The sequence below is a fragment of the Erpetoichthys calabaricus genome, chromosome 10 (assembly GCF_900747795.2).
Source record: "Erpetoichthys calabaricus chromosome 10, fErpCal1.3, whole genome shotgun sequence".
Classification (NCBI taxonomy): Eukaryota; Metazoa; Chordata; class Cladistia; order Polypteriformes; family Polypteridae; genus Erpetoichthys; species Erpetoichthys calabaricus.
Window position 1 is genome coordinate 170,672,478 of NC_041403.2, and position 25,150 is coordinate 170,697,627.

A 25,150-nucleotide genomic window follows, 5' to 3' on the forward strand; every position below is an offset into this window, starting at 1 on the left:
CCGCGGCCCAGCGATTGGAGGGGCTTCTCGCCGTCCAGCTCGTCGGGTTTGATGCGCAGCGAACAATGGAGCCGGGCGGTTGGCCGTTAAGAGCGGAGCGTCGTTTCGTTTCGGGCGGACCTCCCCGTAATGTCGCCCAGTTGGAAGACGGGCGAGTGCCGGGACTGCGGTGTGGGGCTTCGTGCGGGTTCCGCCTGACGTTAGCCAGACGGAAGAGCGACTGGTGGACGCGCCGCCCCTGGGCCTGCCGACACGGCCTTGTGCTTGTCTTCAGGAGGGAGGAAGGCTGGGGTCGCGCTCGTTTGCGGAGACGGCATAGGCCTCAGGCTTTTGGCGGCGTCGATTTACTCGAGCAGGCCGGCGGGGCGGAGCAGGAGACGCGGCCTCCCTTGGGCCCGCCGCCGTCGTCGCTACGGTGCCGAGGCTCCCAGGCCCGTCTGCGAGTCGGAGGTGGCGCCGGGGAGGCTAGTCAGCCGGGGTCTGGAGGGGGGCGCTGGCAGGGGGAGGTTGCGTAACGGCCGGCCAGGCAGGCATGTAGAGCGCCCGGCTGCTCCCCTTCCGTGTTCCTGCTTTGTGGGGTGGTGGGGAGCGCGGGCCGCGAGGGGGGCTCTGGGATGTAGGTGGCCAGTCCAGTGACTGTAACCACAGATGGCATCGAGTGATGGCCTTGTCACATCTGCTCCCCCAGGTCCTGGTCATCATTTGTGGCCACCACCTGTCATGTGATGTCCAGGGTGGTGGCATCATTTGGGCAGGGCCTCTCCTGTGTCATTTGCCCGGGCACGGGTCCGAAGGTGCTGCGCGGAAGGGCCATCCGGTCTTGGTGGACATGTGTGGCATCCGGGTGCCACATCCACGGATGGCATGTAATGAAGGAGCCCAGAAAGCCGAATTGAACTGCGTGAAGAGCTGAAGCTGACTGCTGTGCCCTGCTGACCCGTCTGCCTTTGGCACCTGCCCTGGCCGGCGTGGTCACTGAGTATTAAGTAGGCTGGGCAGTGGTCTGGTACAGCTGACAGGGTGACCACTGAACGTGTGCCCATTTGTCCTGCCAGTTCCTGCGTATGTCAGCCAGGCGAGCAGTGCTGGAGACTTTTATTTTTCCTCAGTTGCCCAGTGTCGTGCCAGTCCTAGTGGGTTTTGGTCTGGTCAGCTTGGTGGACGCTGGTGCCCTTAGGCCAGCATTGAAATGTGGATGAGTTCTGAGGAATCTGAGCTGCCAGTTGCAGACCTCTCTGACCAGTGGAGTGCTAGTGGGTGGCATCTGCTGTCTGCACAGAGCATGAGCAGGCGTTTGAGTGGCACACCATGCAGGTTGCAGCCCATTGTGTGTCATGGGGGTCTGTTGCACTGGCACTGGATGGGGGAGTGTGGCACACTTATGCCCGTCTATTTGGCTGATCTTTGACTCCAAACTGCAGACTCCCTCTAAACTGCAGACTCCCTCTATAGTCAAGCGGGCAAGTTTGTATGTTTGACCCGGCTCAGCCTGGCGCCTTTCCTGATTGGCCTCTTTCAATGTGAAGGGCCCGCTCTTTTCAGTGCCAGCCTTTCTTCATGTCCCTGGTAGTGCATTGATGCTGTCTGTGTAAACGTTACATTTGGCATCCGTTGGCATGGCATGGTCCATGGCAGTGGGAGCTAGCAGCTGATATGAGCCAGCAGTGGCATTTTGGTGGTCAGGTGGGCACTGTGCCACCCATTCACAGCTGGCTTTTTACTGAATTGTTTTCTGCCCCAAATATCCAAGCAGAGGCTCACGTGAGCTCTGAGGAGAGCAGCTGATCACAGCACTCGACTCCTGGGCATGAAACTGGTGCCTATGGTGGCACCACTGGCATTGTCATTCTTATTGACATTCTCTGTTGGGTCAGTTCCTGCTGGCTGTTTTTGGTTGGCACTTGGAGTTTATTGGGGGACACTCTGCTCCTGCGCTCCCTAGGCATACTGGCATGTCTGCCTGTGGTCGTCACTTACTTGATGTGGCCAAGGAGCTGATAATGGGCACCGTGTGTTCCAGCTTGCCCACTTGCCTGACCACGGAGGTCGTTGCTGGCTGTAGGTGTTGTGGAGCCCATTTCGTGGCTTGTGCCCATTTTCCATGTTGGCCCACCTGATGAGATGACTGGGTCGACTCATACTCTGTGGGTGTGGCATCACGTTTGCTCTTGGAGTGTGATCTGGTGGCTTGAGGTTCTTGAAGCATGGGCACAGACTGGCACATCTGATAGTGTTAAAGCCCTGCTAAAGTTTGAAGAGTCTGAGGACAAAGGGATGACAGCCCCTGAACCTTTGGGCCTCAGCGTGCAGATGGGCACTGCCCACGCTTTTTTTTTTTTTTTTTTTTTTTTTTATAGTCTGCACCATATTTTGCTTGTTTTCAGTTTCTTTTTCCTGTGCCTTGCTGTGCAGTGAAACCTCAGATGCCATCAGCAAATGCAGCGTGGGCAGAGGAGCTCAACACCCGGCACACCAACGATGGAAAATCGTGAGGAGCCCACCGCATTCTCGTGACAGGCAGTGAAAGGGTGGAAGATCCCCGTGCCAGGACACTGGTGTGTGTCACTGGGCTTGTCAGACTGGCAGACAGGTGCCAATGTCCTTCTCGACACCCCAACCTCCGAACTTCAGAAGGTCCACAGGACCTCATGCAGATTGGCATCTGGAATTGCTGACATTGGAAGATGTGCCAACTTTGAGCATTTGTGAAAGAGCTTTGCCAGTTTGCCCATCTTGGATATGTGGCAAAAAGTGGAGCCATCCTGCTCTGCCATGGCAGCTGTGCCCATAGAGAATAGCTGGAAGACCAGGCTGAGGTGGCACAGAGGTATGGCATTCCTGCTAGCCATCTAAAGATGTGCCACTTGGTGGCTCCTCTTGGCAGTGTATCATATGAGCCCCGGGTGCCCAGTGTGAAGGCACCGAGAGCAAGAAGCTGGTACCAGCCCCCCAGAATGGCCGTACGGGGGTGTGGGATATCAAATGATGGGGGGCTGCCCAGTGTGACTCAGCCTCATGCGAGGGCCACATGATTGCCACATGATACTGGCATGCCCGGTGGCCCCCCGGCCTTTCCAGACCCAAAAGTTTTAAGACCAAAACAAAGGAAGTTTTTGTTGTTTTCCCCTTCGTGTTTTTCGCCTCCGCAGATGAGAATAGAAAGCAGAAACCCGCAGTTCTGGTGCCGCGCACATCAAAGGCTTCCTGCGTCTGCACGTGTGCCAGGCTGCCATGCCCACTCCGCTTGTGACGATTACGCCAGTATAGGTGGGCTTTTTTGGAGAAGCCCCATTCTGTGAAATGAGACCTCACTGAGATCATCGTAATAACAAGTGGCCCCCTAGATGGGCACGGCCGTCACCAGGGAGAGGAGCCCCTGTGCCGTCAGCCCAGTGCAGCTGGCCGGCATCCGTGTGCAAAGTGGGTGCAGGAACTGGCAATGGTTGGGCATTTAAGAAGTGAGTTCAGTGCTGGGCATCTGTCTTTGACACCCTAGAGTGTGGCGATCCGTTGGAAATCCTCTGTGGGCATAGAGCTGGGCTTGCAGTGACGGCAGGTGGGCTGGCGTACCCGGGACTAGTGCCACACGTGGTTGGTTAAGGTGAGTGACCATCACGTAGTGGAAAAAACAAGCAGGCGGAGCCTAAACACACGTCTAATCACACGAAGGCGTCGGTGATGGCACACGTCCACCAAAGTGAGGTGGCACTGTGCACTTGGGGGTTTCGCTGTGATGCGCCAATCATCAAGCCACAGACGGTGATGGGCTGCGCTTTTCCTGCTCATTCAGCCTGAGGTGCCATGAATTTTGCTGAGTCGCTTGCCCCCAATGACAGGGAAATAACAGCTGGGCATTGGGCCAGGGCTTACGAAATGAGGCGTTGACTCAGCGCTGTTGTTACGGTTCACCCTGCCCGTGCCGTTGGCACCGTCTCACACTGCCTTATTTGCATTTTGATTTCCTTTCGGTAACGCAGGCCGGCCCAACCCCCCCGCCCCCCTATGGCCCACTACTGTCAAACCAGCTTCAGCTATTGAGCTTGCTGGGCACTGCCCACTGAGACCCTCGTGATGTTTTTTTGTGTTGTCATTGCAGCAGGCCACTGGCACCATTGAGCTCAGCCCAGTGTCACGTCTTAAACTTGCCAGTGCAATGGAATTCCATTCCTGGGGGACATTGGGTGCTCATCAGTGCCCAGGGTGGCAGTGTAATGCCCGCTCAGGTGGATCTCATGCGACAGAGAGAGCTCCTGTGTGTAAAGGTGCTATACAGAGTGCACTGGCATCTTTTGCCTCTTTAGTTCAGCCCTCCAGAGTTAGCTTGGAGGGCATTGACCACATGGATTGTTACTTTAGTGCTGGCCAGTTGGCTCCCAGGGTGAGTGCAGTGCGCTGCCTTCACCTGCTCAACAACGTGCCGTGCCGCCTGATGAACGTTTCACCCCACCACCTTGGAAAATCCGCTGGAGAAACTTGTTTGTTGGCCGCGCCTTTTCTTTTGGGGCCGTCGTGTTCAGATGGCACAGCAGCACGTCTAAAAACGGGCATCGCCACAAACTGCTAATGGTAATCAAGAGCACCTGAGCAGTGTTTGGTTTGTCAGAGGAGGCTCCAGTGCCAGCTTTTACATGGGCGTAGCCCTGAAGGATCCCGATGCCAGGGTCCCCACCTGGGGGTCTAATAGCAGCAGCCCTTCTCAGAGCAAATGCAATGCCAGGTGAGTGTGCATCAGATCTGGCACTAAACAGAATGGCTGTTAGTACCAGGCTGCTTCTGCCTGATTCCCTTTAGGGTCTTCGGTGCCCAGCCATAGAGGCATTGTGCCTCACATTCTGCTGCCACGGTGCACGCTGCTGCTCCTCCATGCCTTTGCACTCGTCTGTCGCGCCGATGACTAGTTTGGGAGGCTCCGGGGTACACCTGGGATGCTGGTGGGTGGCGTCACGCCAGTGCTGTAACGAGACTGAAACTCTGATGACACTACTGAATTGCGCCGGCGTGGAGATGGTACTGATGGAGCGCCGTGACTGCCCCCCTCGCCTGGTGGTAAGGAGTGTGACCAGGAGTTCCTAAGGGGGCTGTGTTGTGGTTGGCATGAATGGTGCCCTGTGCTGGGCATGCATTCCAGTTTCATGTGCAAGGCGCCGTATGCCATTCCTAGTGCAGGCCTGAGTGTTGTGTGGGTTTGCTGTGAAAGGCTGGACCCTCCGGCCCAGCGCTGGCACCTCTCTCTCTGTCTGCCTCGATGGCTGCAGTTGGTGCTGCTCACTTGAAAGGCGCTATATTCTGCGAGAGGAGCACCCACTAGAGCACTGGGTGTCCACGTTGTAGGGTGGTCCTGCCCGTCTGTCTTGTGACTGCCCCTAACCGGCGTGTGCCAGTGCCGTGCGTGAGGCACTATATCGTAGTTTTTGGGCGGGTGCTCGTTCTCGTCTTTAATGCCCCTTTTCCTCCTTGTCTTTTTCAGGTTATTTTTCACACTGTGTGCTGAGTGACGTCAGATGATATTTCAGAATATTAATGTTTGGAAGATTTGTTTTGATTCCAGTGGAATCTCCAGGAATTCCTTTTCCTCCTTTTGGTTTCTGTTTTTGCTTTTAAAATTGTAACCAATTAGAATGCCCGTACAAGCTCCACAATGGACGGAGTTTCTACTGTGCCCGATCTGCACGCAGACCTTCGAGGAGACCATCCGCAAGCCCATCAGCCTGGGCTGCGGGCACACCGTCTGCAAGATGTGCCTCAACAAGCTACACCGCAAGGCGTGCCCCTTCGACCAGACCACAATCAACACCGACATCGAGCAGCTGCCCGTCAACTCGGCCTTGCTGCAGCTCGTCGGAGGCCAGGTTAGTACCCGAGCCGAGGCGTCACTTGTGTGCGTGGCTGGTAAAGCAGGGCACACTTTGCCCAGCTGGTGCCCACTTTTCGATGCACTGGTTGTTTTTATTTACCCTTTGTGAGCTGCTTCACGGATGACCTTAACAGATTGAAGTGGCGTCCCTGGTGGTCCGAGCCCTCCACTCCAAGACCACTTTAAAGGAGGGTGAAGTGGCATCCATGGTGGACTGGTGCTGCTTGGTTGCCGTCTCAGGAATGCAGCTTGTTTACCAGTGTGAGAGGGCATCGCTGAGACAGACCCTTCACACCGTGTACCATTTGCGTGCCACCCCTAACTCTCAGAACATGGCTCACTTTGTGACCTGTGCCCTTTTCTCCAGGTCCCCAAGCAGCAAGTGATCACCCTGCTGACTGGCGCCGAAGACACCAAACACTATGAGGAGGCCAGGAAGTGTGTGGAGGAGCTCGCTCTCTACCTCAAACCCCTGAGCAGCACGCGAGGTAAGCCCCCCCCACAGCGCCACACAGCCCGTTTGTGTGTGACGGCGTCGGTCGCCAAACCCCAGTGTCAGGGTCTCCCGTGTGTGTGATACGTAGAATAAAAACGTGATAGACGGGCACCGGTGTCCTTGGTGCTGCTCCCTACAGAGGCCTGCTGGGATTGAAGTGAAGTGCAGGACGTCAGCTTTTAGTGGAGACCCTCGGCATTCAAGTGATGCCCACCCCCTGCCAAACACACGTGGGCTTTCTAAATTCTTCTCGGCCACCTTCTGTTCCCCACTTGTCTTCTTGCTTTCACTCTCATCTTCACAGGTGATGTGCAGTTGGGTCACGTGACTGACTCGGGAGCCGCCCACTTTGGGTGTTGAGTGCCATCCGGGGAGCCTCGATGCCTATTTGCCCATGCCTGGGTATCTGTCCGTAGGGTTTTTGGCTGGCCTTGTCCCTGACTCCCTTAGCTGCTGTTTCAGGTCTGAAGGCTTGGCACTCAGTGGTTTGTGTCTCGTGTCCCCTCCGAGTTTCCGCTTGAGTGACGTGACGTCCCCCATGCTGTCCTCCTTGGTCCAGCAGATCACTTGGAGTTCCTCGCCTCTTGCCAGTGTGCTCCTTTTATTTTTTATAACGTACTGAGAAGTTGGTTTTGGGAAACCGGAAGATCTTGCAGTGTTGCCGATGTTTGAACCCCATGGTGGCCTTCCTGTTGGGTGACATCAGAAACCGATTCTAAATGAATATCCCCCCAGCTGGACAGTGCAGGACCCTTTGGTGATGAATGAGACGCAGCTGGCCAAGGAACTGCCGGGTAGCCAGTTGTCCTGTCCTGTGTCATTTCAATCCCAGAAGGCTAGAGGGACCTGTGTGTGTGTGTGTGACATCGATCACCCCGTCACAGTAAACTGGCTTGAGGACCCCGGAGTTGATGACCTGAGTGACTTTGGGTTTGGGCGTGTCTACTGACCAGTGGTCTTAAAATCCACAAACGTGGTGCTGGGTGACTGAGGCTTGACTGGCGCAGGAGGTTGTGTTGGTGGCCGGTCACAGTAGTAATGTGACATGACGCCCAGCATGGCGGACCTCTCCGACTCTCCACAAGGACCCCGTACACCTTCGAAAGCGCCTTCCATTACTGTGAGTGTTGGCACTGGATGTTGGATTGATGGCAGACCGGGTGCGGTGTTCCTCGATGCCTGTGGTATCCTTCAGCCCCCCCGTCACGCCGCTCAGGACCACTCCGAGGAACGCGATGAAGAGTTCGGGATGTTGCCGTGGCCTCCGACTCCCCCAGATGTTAAGCCAGCAGGATGTGACAGAAGCTGCAGAAGTGGGAGGGTCTGCTGGTGCCACACCTTCAGAGGTCTTGTAGGGTCCGTGCCTTGGTGGGCGGGTGGTTGGAATGTTTTGAGCGTGGGTGGCACGGGCGTCACTTCTTACAGATACCGTTTATTTTTCTCCCCCCCCCCCCCCCCCCCCAGGGGTTGGTTTGAACAGTACCACTCAGAGCGTGTTGAGCCGGCCGATGCAGAGGAAGCTGGTGACGCTGGTTCACTGCCAGCTGGTGGAGGAGGAAGGGCGAATCCGAGCGATGCGGGCGGCCCGCTCCCTGGGCGAGAGGACAGTCACCGAGCTCATTCTCCAGCACCAGAATCCACAGCAGCTCTCCTCCAACTTGTGGGCTGCCGTCCGTGCCAGGGGCTGCCAGTTTCTTGGGCCAGGTAAGTGAAGCACAGGGCAAGTGTGACGTGTGGACTGCACTCCCATCGTCCCCTCGCATGGGCACCTTCTTCGTTTCCCTGCCGGTGTTTTTGGTGGGCTGGGTGGGACTGAGACAACAGCTTGGGTGTCTCGTGACATACGTAAGTGTGCGACATCTGATTGGCTTGCGCAAATGACAGCAGTGTCCTTAGGGGGTGGGTACCCACACTCTCTGAAGGGCTGCTAGCTTGGTGCCCCCTCTGACGAGACGTGTGTTGGCAGAGTCTGTCTTTGGCGTCTGAGCCCTCGTCGACACGTCTGGTTTGATGGGTGCCAACCCTGTGAAGACGCTAGTGTGGATGGTAAACGATTACATCGACGCAGGTGAAGCGAGGGGGTGGGCAGCTGGCAGAGGCCTGCGCTTACAGATGTTTTGTTTTCTTTCAGCAATGCAAGAAGAAGCCCTGAAGCTGGTCCTGCTGGCACTGGAGGACGGCTCTGCCCTGTCGCGTAAGGTGCTGGTGCTGTTTGTCGTCCAGAGACTCGAGCCGCGCTTCCCGCAGGCCTCCAAGACCAGCATTGGCCACGTGGTGCAGCTGCTTTATCGAGCCTCCTGTTTTAAGGTGATTTATTGTCACAACGTGGGCACATTGGGTTAATTGGCCTTGAGTAGGGCCCTGTGATGGACTGGCGCTCTGTCCAGCATTGGCTCCTACCTCGCGCCTACGCTGCCATGACGGGCCGTGGCCCGCTTGACAGTGAAGTGTTATGCTGCAAATTGCTTGGGTCGATTTCTTCTTCATCCGGTCACTTTCATCATCTCCCTTGCATTAGCGGGCCTCCGTTTTACTGTTACTTTTGGGCACTAAAGCCAACACGTGTGAGAGAGAAGTAAATCCTGGGGTGTGCCAGGCAGACTGGGGTGCAATCTACTCGGAGTTCATAGCTTTAGACCACAGTGAATGAGATAATGGACGAGTGTGCCACCCTGGAGGCCCTGGGCGTCGTTTGGCTTCGGGGCAGGAGCTTGGGGTCCAATGCCTTGGACCAGGTGGAAGTGGTGCACAGGCTGTTGGGCGATGAGGGCCTGGCAGAGCGGCCTCTGCACTCCCCAAGTGGGCACCAGGGTGCGGGCCCGGCATGCCCGACGGCCTTCTGCTCTGAAAAGTGGGCAGTAGGCTGCCCCTCAAGCACAAGGCCTCCGTTAAATTAGCTATCACCAGCCCAAGAAACGGGCGATGTGCATCATGAAAATCAAGAAGGGGTGAGGGGCCTGGCAGTCGTCCTTCCTGGAGACCCCCCGCCTCACTGACTCCTCAGCGCACATAGATGTTGAATTTGTACACTGCTCAGAAACACGAAGGGGGTCTCGATGAACGAAACGTCCAAGTGGTGACCCTGTCACAGTGGTCAACTGAAACCAAAATCGCCAAGCCCAATCTTGGTGGCGTGAATTTCATCCCAGTGTGACTCAGCGGTGTTTATGGCCCCCACATCCCTGCGTGCCCCCCGACAATGCTCAGAATGGCACACCTGGATCGGGGCATCCATGAGCTCCTGGACCATCTACTTGGCGCCATCGGGTGCACCGACGCATAACAATGCCAGCTGGGGTGCACCACCCCTGCCTCCAGGAACGGCCTGCACACATCTGCACCACGGCTCTGAGGATTTCGTCAGGGTACTGCTGCCTGACATGTGGCACTCTGTGCAACCCTCTACGGATATGCCTGCCCTGATGGGCTTATCCAAAGGACTTACAAAAGAGGGCAAACCTCAGTGTGGGGTCTCACGTTTTCATCCAGCATTTAGCCTGCCATCCGGTGAAAACAAACGGCTTACAGCTGCAGTGCAGGTGGCACTTTGGCAGCGTCAGAAACTCAGAGTTAGGAAACACGACCGGCGAGAATAAATCGCAGTGTTTATAAATGGAGGACAAATCCAAGATGCCCATCTAGCCAGTGGCGCAAGAACTGCTTTTCACTTTGACAGCACACGTCATGCTGTTGTCACACATTGTGCCCTTCTGCACTCTTCTAAGGGCTGCCATTTGCCCAACACATTGAACGTGGCCGATCTGAAGGTTCAGTTGCTGTGCCCACACTTGTGTGTTGTGAGTGCCAGCTGTCCTTAACATTCACCAGAATGAGGAACGAGTGTCCCACTCCCAATTTCACTTTTGCTTGTTCTGATGACTTTGACATCTCTTTAGTGGCATGCTGTGCCATTTTTGTTGACTTGTGCAGCGGGCGCCCCACCTTATTACGGGCACAGTGCCCAGTGTCGTTTCCAAGGTGTGATATCCGCTACACCAATGCATTGCTTTAAGAGTTTGCTGCTGGCGGCCCAAGTGAGCCGCTTAGCCTGCCTGGGGTCTGCGTGCTGTAAGTCACCTTGGATGAGACCTACCACAGTAATGATAATCACGTTTAATTACACCCAAAGCGGTACAGATGCCTACCTGTATGCCAAGGGGCACCAGGGGCAAAGGAGTCGTTGATGATAATGGGGAGGCAAAAAGCGAGACCCTGTTAGAGAAAGTCGATTGCCTGGTTTTCTGAATCTGCACACACTAACTGAGGGTCTCGTTAAGATGGAGTCTGATCGGAAAGGGTGGGTGTCTGGCCAGTCTTTGGGGCACACGGAGAGGGTGCAAGCAGCACTCCTACTGGGACTGCCTCGGTCATTCGGCCAGAGTACGTAGGCTCGGTGGTCCGCACCCAGCCCGTTGCTGCTCTGATTGCTTTAACCTTTTGGTTTAATGATCAGTGGTCAGCCAAATGAAACTAGAGAGCTATGGACACACCGGGTGCCCCCCATGCTCGGCTCCATTATTGAGATATTGTGGCCTGCTACAGCGTGGAAAGACCCCCCTTGTATGTTTGCATGTCAGGTGTGATTGGCCGTGGGCATTTCTTGGCCTTCTCCACCTGTCCGGATAGCTGTGGCAGCTGATGACCCTTGACCTCCGCTAACCCCATGGTAGCTTTCGCACACAGGTGACCAAACGAGACGAGGATTCTTCGCTGATGCAGCTGAAGGAGGAGTTCCGCACGTATGAGGCCCTGCGGCGAGAGCACGACTCCCAGATCGTTCAGATTGCCATGGAAGGGGGTCTGCGCATCGCTCCTGACCAATGGTCCTCCCTGCTGTACGGCGACCAGTCGCATAAATCGCACATGCAGTCCATCATCGACAAGGTAAGTGCAGCCGACCTTGGTACCGTTTGTGCCATGGAGTGCCGAGTGTTGGAATGCATCCAGCTTTACTGGAGACTTGGGGTGTGCGACAGCGAGCAGCAGAGGTGACATTGGCACAGCAAGCTCTGTGAGTTGTGCCGGTTGTTCTCCTGGCTGCCTTCCCTGATTTTCGTATTTGTGCTCATGGTTTTATTTACTGAATTATTTTGGGAAGTTACTTTGGACACGGACCTCTGCTAAGAAGTACCGGTGGTCTTCACAGTTTGACATTTGTGTTCGTTTGCTCCATGAAAGACCGCAAGACTCCCGATGACTCAGTTTCACAGATCGCGCAGTGGCATTGCATGTTCTCACCTCTCGTATCCCACTGCTGCCACCAAATGGGACGGTATGGGTCACCTCCCACTTCTGTTACGGGAGTCTCTTGACCCCAACAACATCATGTCCGGGATGAGGACCCTAGGTCATGTGCTTTAATTAAAAATCAACCAAACCAAAGTGTCCCAAAACAGTGCAGTGCAGCGCCACAAAACGACGAGAGGCGCCCATTGGAGGTTAAAACTCAGAAATTCGATAATCCACTAAATGGAGGCCAAAGCCCGGCAGGAAACGAAGCCCTTTAAAGAGGACATCTCCTCCGCTTATCCCTCTGGCGGGCTCCAGCAGTTCGGCCATCTTCAGTGCTGCTGTTGCAGGGCACTATGCCTATGCCTCCCCTCATGGCGCCACCCACAGGACACCTGTCTTCGGCAACTCTCTCTTCAGCCACTCCAGGGCACCATTCATTGCACTTCCTTCTGCCTTCTCTCTTCCGTTCCTGCCCCCCTTTAACCTCCTTGTTTTCCTTCCTACTCCTGGCACTCGGGTTTTACTTTTAATATGAGGGTGTGGCACAGCTGCAGCGATTGGCCACTCCCGGTGCCAGTTTGGGTCCACAGCCGATCCTGCAGCTGTGCACCAAATGCCAGGATGTCCACTCCCACGTCACACACGGGGACCGCTACCACAACAACAACAACATTTATTTCTATAGCACATTTTCATACAAAAAGTAGCTCAAAGTGCTTTACATAATGAAGAAAAGAAAAATAAAAGACAATAAATTAAAATAAGACAACATTAGTTAACGTAGAAAAGGAGTAAGGTCCGATGGCCAGGGTGGACAGAAAAAATTAAAAAAAAAAAACTCCGGAAAGCTGGAGAAAAAAATAAAATCTGCAGGGGTTCTGAGGTCACGAGACCACCGAGTCCCCTCTGGGCATTCTACCTAACATAAATGAAATAGTCCTCTTGGTAGTTCGGGTTCTCACGGAGTCACTTGATGCTGATGGTCATACAGACTTCCGGCTTTTAATCCATCCATCATTGTTGGAACATCATGGTACTTAGAGTAGATGTGCCACCACCAAAAGGACACCGGAAAAGGAAACAGAAGAGAGAGTAGGGGTTAGTACAGATTTTAGAGCCACCATGAATAGTTATTATAATGAATTGGATATACAGAGTATCACGATTAAATTACAGTGAAGTTATGAGAAGGCCATGTTACAGTAATGTGTTTTCAGCAGTTTTTTAAAGTGCTCCACTGTATCAGCCTGGCGAATTCCTACTGGCAGGCTATTCCAGATTTGAGGTGCATAACAGCAGATGGCTGCCCGCCTCACCACTTCTTTGAAGTTTTGCTCTAGGAATTCTAAGGAGACACTCAGTTGAGGATCTGAGGTTGCGATTTGGAATATAAGATGTCAGACATTCCAATATATAAGATGGAGCAAGATTATTTCAGGCTTTATAAACCATAAGCAGCATTTTAAAGTCAATCCTGAATGACACAGGTAACCAGTGTAGTGACATTAAAACTGGAGAGATGTGCTCAGATTTTCTTTTCCTGGTTAGGATTCTAGCAGCTGCATTCTGCACTAGTTGTAATTGATTTATGTCTTTTTTGGGTAGTCCTGAGAGGAGTGCGTTACAGTAATCTAGTCCACTGAAAACAAACATGTGAACTAATTTCTCTGCATCTGTCGATGATATAAGAGGTCTAACTTTTGCTATGTTTCTTAAGTGAAAAAATGCCGTCCTAGTGATCTGATTAATATCCATCCATCCATTATCCAACCCGCTGAATCCGAACACAGGGTCACGGGGGTCTGCTGGAGCCAATCCCAGCCAACACAGGGCACAAGGCAGGGAACCAATCCTGGGCAGGGTGCCAACCCACCGCAGGACACACACAAACACACCCACACACCAAGCACACACTAGGGCCAATTTAGAATCGCCAATCCACCTAACCTGCATGTCTTTGGACTGTGGGAGGAAACCCACGCAGACACGGGGAGAACATGCAAACTCCACGCAGGGAGGACCCAGGAGGCGAACCCAGGTCCCCAGGTCTCCCAACTGCGAGGCAGCAGTGCTACCCACTGCGCCACCGTGCCGCCCGATCTGATTAATATGCGATTTAAAATTCAGATTACAGTCAAGTTACCCCTAAGCTTTTTACCTCCATTTTGACTTTTAATCCTAATGCATCCAGTTTATTTCTAATAGCTTCATTGTATCCATTATTGACAATCACTAAGATTTCAGTTTTCTCTTTATTTAGCTTGAGAAAGTTACTATTCATCCATTCTGAAATACAAGTTAGACATTGTGTTAGTGAATCAAGAGAATCGGGGTCATCGGGTGCAATTGATAAATACAGCTGTGTGTCATCAGCATAGCTGTGGTAGCTCACGTTGTGCCCTGAGATAATCTGACCTAATGGAAGCATGTAGATTGAGAAGAGCAGTGGACCTAGGATAGAGCCTTGCGGACCACCATATAGGATATCAGGGGTCTTTGAGTTGTAATTAGCACAACTAACAAAGAATTTTCTCCCTGCCAGGTAGGGTTCAAACCAATTTAAGACGCTGCCAGAGAGGCCCACCCATTGACTAAGGTGATTTCTAAGAATATTGTGATCAGTGGTGTCAAATGCAGCACTCAGATCTAAGAGGATGAGAACAGATAAATGGCCTCTGTCTGCATTTACCCGCAAGTCATTGACTACTTTAACGAGTGCAGTTTCTGTGCTGTGATTTGTTCTAAAACCTGACTGAAATTTATCAAAAATAGCAGGTTTATTGAGGTGCTCATTTAACTGTATAATGACTGCCTTCTCTAGAATTTTACTTAAGAAAGGCAGGTTAGAGATGGGTCTATAATTTTCAAGAGCAGAGGGGTCGAGATTATTTTTCTTAATTAGGTGTTTAACTACCGCAGTCTTAAGACAGTCTGGGAAGACCCCCGTATCTAATGACGAGTTTACTATGTCAAGAACATTATCAATTAGCACGCCTGATACTTCTTAAAAAAAGACTTGTTGGTATTGGGTCAAGGGCACAGGTGGAGGGTTTCAGATGAGAAATTATTTTATGTAAATCAGGTAAATCTATCCTAGTGAAAGAATTTAATTTGTTTATAACGGAGTACTGGGGTTTAGGAGGATCCTTAGTGTTGGGGAGATATACTATGTTATTTCTAATATCATTAATTTTTTGATTGAAAAATACAGCAATAGCCTCACAGGTTTTATTGGAAGTACTTAGGAGGCATTCCTTTGAGTTACCTGGTTTAACAGACGATCAATCGTAGAGAATAAGACTCTGGGATTACTAGCATTGTGATTTATAATCTTAGAGAAATAGCAGCGCCTCTCAAGATGGACTGTGTTATTGTATTCTGTTATTTTAACTTTTAATATTTCATAGTCAATAGTTAGTTTAGTTTTCCTCCATTTACGCTCAGCTCTACGGCATGTTCTCTTTAAATCAGACACTCTTTGGGTCTTCCATGGTATAACAATGCTAGAAGATTTTTTAACTGTCTTTTCAGGTGCGACTAAGTCAACAGCAGCCCTCACTTTAGTATTAAATCTTTCCACCTTACTATTTACATTCTCCTCGCTATTATAGTCGGCACTATAAATGGACTGATTGGTTAGAATGTTTGAAAGTTTTAAAGCTGCTGAGGAGTCAAGGAAGCGTTTAACAATATGCTTCTCATGAGTGTTTTCTATCATTATTTCTATATTAAAGAGTAGAAGAAAATGGTCTGATAGACCCGTATCAATGACCTGCTTTATATCAACTTTTAGTCCTTTAGTAATTACTAAGTCTAACGTATGACCTGCTTTATGTGTAGGCTGATTAACGAGCTGTCTCAAATCAAAAGAGTCCAGGAGGTTCATAAATTCTTTTACTTTCTGGTCACATTGATTATCTATATGAAAATTTAAAGTCGCCGACTATTAAGAGTGTGTCATAGTTTGTAATTAAAATTGACATTAAGTCAGAGAATTCCTCAAAGAAAGACACGTTGAATTTTGGAGGTCTATACACGGATAATACTAGAACGTGAGAATTTCCATGGATAACAACGGCGAGATACTCAAAAGACTTGAATTTACCAAAACTGACATCTTTACATTTTAACCTGCTTTAGTAAATGTTTGCCAAACCACCGCCTCTCTTTCCTTGGCGATCAGCACGAGTAAAACTGTAATCCGGAGGCGCAGATTCGATTAAAACAGCTGCGCCATCTGAGCTAAGCCACGTTTCACTTATTAGTGATAAAAAAATAGATTTTATTGCACTAAGATCGTTGATAACGTCTTGTTAGTTAAAGCTCTAACATTTAATAGTGCCATATTTAATGTTTCGGAGGGGCAGAGATGAATACTATGTGCATTATTGATATTTGGAACAGGAACTAAGTTATTTTTGTTAGTGCCATTCTGCGTGTATTTTTTGTTTAATCTATGATCTGTTTTTATAGTTTTAATACATTGTTCATCTAAAGTAGTAATTTTAATTAAATTATTGGTGTTTATGCCGTATTGCCTAGATTTTCTACGTGCATTGAGATTGGTTATTACAATATTAATGTTGTGCACTTTTACGGAAGATTTTATTAAACAATTATCATGTCCTAGCACAGCAGTAGCATTTCGGAAGGGGTTAAGAGCAGAGATAGATAGTCAAGATAAACGAATTACCTTAAATATGTTTTCGGAGAGGACCCGGGCACCAAAACTGTTCGGATGCAGGCCATCTCTCGTGAAGAAACGCGGCCTTTCCCAAAAGAGGTCCCAGTTGTTGATGAAACCGATGTCTTGATTCTTGCAGAAGCCCTGCAGCCAGTTGTTTAATCCTAGCAGACGACTGTAGTACTCGTTTGATCGTCTGACGAGAGGGAGTGGACCCGAAATGAAGATCTTTGCCGATGGGGTCCTCTGTGTCTTTAATTAATGCTGTGAAGTCAGCCTTGAGGATTTCCGATTGTCGGTGCCTTATATCGTTTACGTCGGCATGCCAAATAATTGCTCCAACTGCCCTCTTCTTGTGCTTCTCGTAAATTGCTGGCGCACGTCTCCTCACATCTCGGACACGAGCACCGGGAAAACAAGAAACAAACGATTTTCTATTAGGGCATGCGATATTGAGGTTTCTAACAATAGAATCACCTACCACTATTACATCACCAGGAGCTGAAGGTGAACTGGGGACGCTTAGAGGGTAGAACCGGTTCTGCGTTACGATACTCGCCTGTGCCGATGGAGGTGTTCTGGCCTTGAACCCCCGCTTGCATAGCTGAAATACGCTGAGGTCATCATCGGTGTCACTCCTACGAGGTGCGAGGGTGAAGTTCACTTGAGCGGCACAACGCGGGGTTGATGATACGCTGATTACAGATAGCGAGGACGGTTTATCCAGCAGCCGAGCCTTCAGATCTCTAAGGTATCTTCATCTGGACAGGAGTTTCAGAATCTGTTCGTCGAGTGCCTGGAGTTCTTCTACGACAACGGCAACGCGATTCATCGCACTGTTGGCCATTGTCTACTTCTGCTTCCGCTTCGTGCCCTAGGAAGAATGAGAGAGAGATTGGTTAGCCCATCCAAAGACACGATTGTGGCAATTCAAATTACACCTCTAAAACGCCGTGGGCCCCCCTTTACAGACAGAAGCGGGGCAGTGCCAGTTCTGTGGGGTGTGTCAGTGATGGCAGTATTCCCATGTCCCCCTGTGCAGTACGTTACAGGCAGGAGGGTGTGGGACGTACAGTCGGGCTTCAATTTGGGCTCCGTGTGCCACCACTGTGGATTTGAACCAACGCACTCGAGATGTGACTGAAGTGTCGACGTTCAGCTTCAATTCCAGGCGTTTCCCATTTTGGTCCCCCCCGTTTTCAGGGGCTCCGAGGGTTGGAGTGCCCCTTTCACCCATGCAGGCCGGTGTTCTGCTGAGCTCAGCATCTATTTCACCCCTGAGGTCTGGTGGTCTTCCAAAGGGACTTGCTGTCTTGGTGGCTGTCCTGGATTCCCGACTGTCACACGTACACCGTACGTCACACATTGTGCCAATCGACATGCAGTGCCAGGATGGAGTGAAGCGGCCTCGGGTCCCGCCGTATTGGTTACATTTTAGGTCGTACGTCCCCCCCATCACAAACGTTACGCCGATGCAGCCAGCAGACCTCGTGAGGAAATCCCCGTGGGCTTTGATGTCCTTTTGCACCATTTTGGGTTTTCTTGCTTTACCTTGCGCTGGTGTCACAAGCAGCCTTGCGATTGTCACATTGCAGGCCACATTGGGGCGGTTGCCCCTGCATGCCTTTGAGGCCCTTCTCTTGTAATGTAACAATAAAAGACTGGCCTGAGAGAAGACCACCCTCGTCTGACCTCCCGTGAAGGGCTGGGGGATGTTGACTCGGCGCTGCTTGTGGTGCCAAGGGCTGCCCCAGCTTTTTGGAGGGAGACTCGTCTTACCAGAAATTGTTCTTGTTAAGTTGCAGACGCCAGCTTCTTTTGCCCAAAGTGTCCAGGAGTTGACCATCGCGCTGCAGCGGACTGGAGACCCTGCAAACCTCAACCGCCTAAGACCTCACCTCGAGCTGCTGGCAAACATCGACCCCAGTCCTGGTAAGCTTGCCTTTATTCTTCTTGGTGTTGGGACTCTCTTTATGCGGGCAGATGGGCCAACCCCTGCTGCCAGCCCCCGAAACCCAGGTGTCCCTGGAGAGCTTCCGAAAAGTTCCAATCTGTAAGAAAGAGCTTTGTCAGGGCTGGTGCGAGACGAGACACCTCGGGAGAAATGGGAATGAAGTGTGGATGTTGCGTCAAGCCCACCATCCCTTACTATGGGGAAGTCTGGCATGGTCCAGCAGCGATGATGGTCAAGAATTGTGGCCTTCATTCTGCAAGACAAACGGCACAAGATGGCCAAGAAGTGAACGGGACAGCAGGGGTATGTGACTGGCGAAGGAAGAGCCGAGGGTGTGGACCCTGCCCTGCTGAACGTGAATAACGAAATGCCAGCCGTTACCCTCGGCTGTATTGTCACATCAATTTAGTGGCGTCCTGATGGCGTCCACTTCTGTCAAACACGTGACCCCAAACTTGTGTTCTCGGCCCCTCGGTCAGCCCCACAGAAGCGTTCACAGCTGAGCCAGTTGGCTCCCGGGGGCCGCGTGCGCAAGCTTTAATGTTTCGGAGAGGTTTTGTCTCCACTTCCTGCTCTTCGGGGGTCTCCTGTAATTTATACTCAGTGTTCTGCTTTCCTGCCAGATGCACCTCCACCTCTGTGGGAGCAACTGGAAAAGGGGCTGGTGGCGGTGAAGACGGTGGTCCATGGCTTGGTGGACTTCATCCAAAATCACAGCAAGAAGGGAGCTGACCAGCAGCAGGTGAGGCATTTGGTGGCTCTGCACATTGGCACTGAGGAGCAGGCAGTCATCACAGGGGCTCCACGTCTGCGATGTAGCCCACTTCCTCTTTAGTTTGAGAGTCCTGTCTGAGGGCTTCACTGATTTGCTGGGGCGTGAAAGGCTGGCAGCCTGTGCCACCCTCCTCAGGGCCATGGCAGATGTTGCCATGCATCTAGTAGACCTGTGTTTGTTCCTCCAGATGTCCCCGGCCGGGGCTTCTGTGGGTGCCCACTGCCCTCTTGTGATGTCTTCACCTGAGGGGGTCCTTTTTTGTTTTTTGTTTTTTTTTTTTACTCCTTGTGTCTCTCCAGCCTCCGCAGCACAGCAAGTACAAGACCTACATGTGTCGCGACATGAAGCAGAAAGGAGGCTGCCCTCGGGGTGCCAGCTGTACCTTTGCACATTCTCAGGAAGAACTTGAAAAGTAGGTACACTTGGGTTACCGTGGGTCCTAACAGAGGGTGGGGATCTGTGGCTAGTTATTGGCTGAATTACGACGTGTGACATCTGCACTTTAGTGGACGTTCTCCTGGCGCACACACAGCTGTAAGTGGAACTCCTGCGTTCGGCGGAGACGACTTTGGGTCAAGCATTGTGGTAAATCTGCCTGTCCACGGACCTGAACGTTGGGGCACTCCGTGGCTACGGCAGACATTGCCACACTCCAGTCGAAGTGCAGTGGGTCTTTTCTGGTGTCCACATAGGGTGCCACCTGACCTGTGGTTTCTCTTGTCCTTTAGATATCGGAAGATGAATAAGCGCCTCGCTGCCCGGCGTACCCTCAGCCAGTCCCTCACTCAGCTCACTGACTTGGGCCTGCCTAACAGCTCTGGCCTGGTGGCAGACGAAGGCGGCTTAGAGACCACTCTGCGGAAGCCCCCATCCCTGACAAATGGCATTGTCCCCTCGCCTGGGAGCAGCATGTCACAGCTCATCGCTCGTGGAACAGATTCATCCTATGAACCGGGCCTCAAGCCCCTGAGCATCAGCGCTCCGGGATCCCCACCTGACTCGTAAGACCCCCGCGCCTTTGCTTGACTCTTTTTGTTTGTTTCTGCTGTCCCCCCAACCAGAGGAGCTTTTAAAGGGCGTGTGGGCAGCCGCCGTGAACAGCTGCTTGGTGAAATGAGGGCAACTTGACAATTCTGAGTGTCGTTTTCATAGGTTAGTGTCGCTTCAGTGCAGTCATTCCTGTTTTTGGTGCCGCACTGAAACTTAAGAGATGACCGCAAGGCTGACCAGCCTGACCGTTCGACTTTTGCTAATCTCTTCTCGTTGCTCGAGCCTTTTAACCTACGGGAAAAACTACTTGGGGGTTTGGTGGCAGGATTGGCACTCCAGCCAGCGTAGAAAACCTCCGACTGTCCCAGTGTGGTGCTGAGGTGTCACCCGCTGCACTCCTGGTCCCTGTTCTTGGAGGCCTGTCGTGTGGCGGGTGTGCCAACCTTTGACTTGGGCGAGCGAGAGTGAGGGAGTGGGCGAGGGGGAGAGAGAGTGAGACATTCATCTCTGTCCACTGAACTCGCAAGTCCTAAAAGAGCCACACTTGGCCCTTGGACCCTGGGGACATCCATCCATTTTCCAGGTCCTCTTTCTTCAGTTGGCAGCAGTAGGCATAAGGAGGATTCCAGTCTTGGACGGGTGGCTGTGTACCCAGTGGTGGATTAACATCTTTACCCCTTCCTAGTCATGTGAGATGATGAGTGCCAGCCTTAGATCAGTCGGGACATTGAGGTGCCCAAGCGTCTGAGTTACGGTCCATCATACGTCGGGTTATGTGGTGACTCTAAAGCGGCGTCGTTCATTATTGATTCTTGCATCGCACGAGGTGCTGCCAAGCGGGCTTTGCCCCCGGGAGGTTTGAAGTTGAATGGTTGGATCACCAATGACACATCTGGGAACGTTTAAACAAACTTGGAATTGAGTTTTAAAAGTGTGGTGAAGGTCCTGGCCCGACCAAAATGGCCAAAGTGTTGTGTTGCTCGGGTGTGAGCTCGTAATGCGCGGCGGCATGCCAGAAGTTTACATCTTGTGTAATTCAGACACGGTTAACTAAGGGGCTGCTGGGAAATGGAGCAGACTTGGGCTGGGCTCCGTACGATGGGGCAAACGTAAAGTCACCCGTCGATGTCCATTTAAGGGGTGGCACTCGGGAGTGCCAGTGAACGTCTGAAGAGTAGCTCTGTGTCGGGCGGAGTGGCGCCGTGTGTCGTTCAGGAGGTCCGTCCTTTTCCTCACGTGTGTGTCTCAGGTCCTCCTGGAGTAATTCTGTGAATTGAGCTTTGGTGGGACCACCGCTCCAGCGTTTTTGGACTTTGACTCGCTCGGGTTTCATCTTTACATGGACCAGAGGGTGTCGCGGGACCTCTGTAATGCTAAAGTGGGCTTAGGCGTGGGCCAGTGGTCTCTTGCACTAACTTGTCCTATGACCTGTCTTGCAGGCTCGATCCTCTTCCCAAAGGCTCCCTCTCGGCCGTCCCCATCAGCACGCACAGCATGTCTCAAGCTCGGATCGCACCCGAGCACAGCGCCATGTCAAAGCAGGTGCAGATGGTAGCCAGAGGGTCTCAGCACTACGCCCAGCAAGCCGAGATGTACTACCCTGAGCATCGGCCGCCCGCTCTTCCCAGCCCTTACGAGCACTCGCCTTACCAGCCAGGTGAGTGCCAAGGTGTCGTTATAATGAGGCTCAGTCTGAGGTAAGTTGGGTTGGTGGGGGGCATTGGGTTGGTAGGGGAGTTTCCCACCATCTTCACTCCTCACCTTTATGTGGCTATTCTGCCGCAGCGATAACCGAGTTCTGCTCCCAGAGTTCCCCTTTACAGATGACACGTGTGGCCCAGTTACACTGAGGGTGATTTTTCTGAGCCCACTCACTCCAGCGTAGCGCCCCAGGAGTTGGAGCCCATTGTGGCAGCAGAGATGAAACCTCATTTGACCCGAGACCACCATCGCTCATGCTAGGCCCGTCGAGGCCTGTGGAGCTGTGAGTGCCAGTCATCTCCTTGCAGTGTCCCCAGCAATGAGAGAGGGCGCACCATTAGATCAAGGAGGGGCATCAGAGATCTGCACCCTGGGGGTTAGGGGGGGGGGGATGCAGGGCCCCTCAGCACGCCCACTTTAAAGCTGCGGTTTGCAGGCATTATGGTGCCTCCTGGGTACGTGGGGTTCACGAATGACCTGGCACCAGATAAACATGGTAGTTGGTGGAGCATCCAGGGGCATAGATAACGGCACAAGCCCACCTTTGAATGTGTGTGGATCTTTGCTCACTCCTCTAGGCAGGCAGTATTTTCAAAGGGTCCTCCTCCTCTTCCTCCTTTGCTGTACTTTACACAGACCCGAGGAGTGTCCATTTTAATAATTGATTTATTATATTACATATCTATTGACTGTATTTCTGTATCTAGACTGCATCGATGTTCATATTGCTTACTACACGTCAATATTGCGGCTACTTCTTTGTCTTGTTTGTGTTTTGATTTTTTATCTGCACGTCCTGTCGGTACACTGCGGACCCTGAGCTTCGCACTTTCGTCTATCTGCACACTTGTAAATGGTTGATGACAAGAAAATTCACTTTGACTTTAATGGACGAGGCCCCAGAGCCCCCCGTCTTCCACTCCACGCACTCCTCCGTCGCTCCTCTCCGTGCCCAAGACGACTCGTCACGTTCCCGCTTCTCCGTTTGTTGCTCTGCTGTCTTCAGTGCCGAAGCCGACATTCCCGTCTTGTCTCTCCTGAGCCTGCCGGCTGCTCTCGGGTCACAGAAGGACTTTCGCTCACTTCCTCCACAGATGACTTTCTGTAAAACCCCGAGAAGCAGGCGCTGAACAAATCGTTTTTTTTTGACATCAGGCCATCGACTTCTGTCTGTGATGCCACGGTGGCCGATCAGAAATCCTAAAGACAACCAATTAACTTGACGGTGTGTGTCCTGAGCACGGGGTCCATTTTCTCATGTCCACTGCAGTCCGCCTGAAACCCACCCCATGAGTGGACGATGAGGGACAAAAGGCTGAAATGTTAGCAGAGAGCAGCACTTGGCTTGGCCTCGAGTCGTACGGCCCAGTTGTCTCCGAGGAAGACTCGTCTGGACGTCCCTGGAGGGCTCCTCATGGCCCACCGAATCTCCAAGAGCAGGGTGATGGGCGGCCAGCGGCAGGGTGGGTGTGTTGGCTTCTCTTTTGTGGTGGTGTCAGTGCAGCGGAGGATGGCAGGCTCCCTAAATGTCCCTTCTCATTCCTCCTCTCTGTGGCCTGCACATGGTGGCCAGAAACTGACCTTGGCCTTCAGCTTTGGATGTTTGCTCTTTCTGCGGCCATCGACATTCTGCTTTTGCATCGGGACCAAATGGAGCAGACCCCAATTTTAGGTCACTGACACTGGGACACCTTCGCCACCACCGTCATCCGCCAGTTCTAGGAAAAGCTTGGCTTGCTGCTGGAAGAGATGTTGGCAAAGCCAGCAGGGGGCGCCCCAGTGCTGTGACGGGGACAGGCAACCTCCTGACTCTCTGTGGTGATAAAAGATCCCTGGGCATCCTTTGTGAAGAGGGGGGTGTACCCCGATGTCCTGGCTGAACTGTCCTCCATGGCCTAGTCATTTGCGCCAAGAAGTCGAGTTTGGCGGCCAGCGCGGCGGGGTGGGGAACGGGCCATGCAGGAGATTCTGAGCTGCTCTTGTTTGCCTTTCTTTTCAGGTGTGCCCTACCCATACCCGTCTTCACAGTACGTGCAGCCCCGCTATGCGAGGAGCGGGACCAGCGAGCAGAACATGCAGTACACGGACCCCTACGTTGGACCTTACCTCCCAGACAGGCAGTATCCCGGCCAGCCGACCCAGTACCCCCCGATGGCCCAGCCAGTTTACTCGCCGGCCCACGAAATGCGCCGCACCTTTCCTCAGCCTGCCTCTTTCCAGCGGGAGGAGATCGTCCGGATGAGCCCCGTACCTGTGGAGGTCCCGGCGCCTGCGGCCGTGTCGCCGTATCTCTCGGAGGCCCGGGAGCGGTATCCGCCAGAGGGGTACTGCCCCGTTGGCCCACACCCGAGTCAGATGCGCTCCTATCCCAGGGTAGGTGTGCGTGTCGAGAGTTCGGCCTCGGTGGAGAAACGCACTGCGTGCCTGAGTCATGTTACAGAATATAACACAGTGGGGGCAACAGTGGATGGGTCGGGGTGCTGCAGGTTCAGAACGCCACCCCAGCACTGGCCTGGCGCCTCCCTGCCAGTAAGCCACCACTCAGGGTAGAACAGGGCAGATTTCGGCAGCTCCCGATGGCCCGCATGAGGTGGGAGGTGTCCAGGTGGGTCGCGGCCAAGGAGCCCATAAAGCGATAAGGACCTCAGGCTGGTGGTGCCTGTTCGGGCAAGGCTGCCAACACTTTGCATGCATGCCTGCCTGTCTTCAGACATGATGCCCTCCCAGCTTCAGCTAGGCAGTGCCAGCCTGTTGTTAGGAATTGGCAGATGGAATCCATGCTTTCCAGGTATAACTGTCTCGTTGGCATACCTAGCCACAGACCTTTTCTTCATCTTTAGTGGTCCCCTCTTCTGCTCGTTCTTAAGTTTTGGGGATTTCTCTTCTTATTGGTTTCTGCCGCCCAATGCGTTTATCACAAACGGGTGGAGTGAAGTCTCCCTTTCCACTTGGTGAACCCGTAGTAAGGCATTGGGGAGCCAGAGCCTGGCTGTGCCAGTCAACCGCTGGGCACATTCATGTGCATTCCTGTCTACAAAGCCATGGGAAGCGTGGTGATGGAGCCCCCTAGGTTTTTAAAGCTTAGACAGATTGTGTCCCGAGCAGGGTTGGTGTATGGGTGGCAAGGAGCTCCTGTTTCAGGTGGCGTTTTTGGCACCTCTGCCATCTTTATGATGTGAATGACTGACCAGTGGCTGCTCTTCACCCCTCACTTTGGTAGAAAGGCAGCAGGTAGGAAAGCAGGCCGAAGCTTCAGTCGAGGTGTGGGTTTGGTGTTGGCTGAGGTTCTGTCCTAGGGCCGAGTTTGCTTGGCTGGCATAGGGCACTCCTTGAAGTTGTGTTCTACGAGAATTATTGGGCACACGGAAGTCTGACTTGGCCAGTTCTGTCTCTTTTCTGTGTTTGTTTTGTGTCCCCTCTTGGCCTTCAAGAGAAAGTCTTCTTCAGAGGCGTTTCTTTGGAGG

General features: G+C 52.6%; 1 protein-coding gene across 4 annotated transcripts in view; it reads left to right on the forward strand.

Annotated features, from left to right (window-relative positions):
• Nucleotides 1-25,150, forward strand: part of LOC114659820 (roquin-1-like) — a 34,093-nt gene that overhangs the window by 600 nt on the left and 8,343 nt on the right. For 2 of the 4 annotated variants that reach the window (XM_051933180.1, XM_028812495.2), the window contains exons 2-12: nucleotides 5,468-5,849; nucleotides 6,222-6,342; nucleotides 7,815-8,054; nucleotides 8,482-8,657; nucleotides 11,034-11,234; nucleotides 18,066-18,198; nucleotides 18,844-18,962; nucleotides 19,295-19,407; nucleotides 19,724-19,996; nucleotides 21,425-21,642; nucleotides 23,686-24,059. In XM_051933180.1, the coding sequence (XP_051789140.1) occupies nucleotides 5,619-5,849; nucleotides 6,222-6,342; nucleotides 7,815-8,054; nucleotides 8,482-8,657; nucleotides 11,034-11,234; nucleotides 18,066-18,198; nucleotides 18,844-18,962; nucleotides 19,295-19,407; nucleotides 19,724-19,996; nucleotides 21,425-21,642; nucleotides 23,686-24,059 (2,199 nt within the window). In that variant the 5' untranslated portion in view covers nucleotides 5,468-5,618. The remainder of the gene's footprint in view (nucleotides 1-5,467; nucleotides 5,850-6,221; nucleotides 6,343-7,814; nucleotides 8,055-8,481; nucleotides 8,658-11,033; nucleotides 11,235-18,065; nucleotides 18,199-18,843; nucleotides 18,963-19,294; nucleotides 19,408-19,723; nucleotides 19,997-21,424; nucleotides 21,643-23,685; nucleotides 24,060-25,150) is intronic. The other 2 variants (XM_051933179.1, XM_051933181.1) reach the window with 2 other exon arrangements.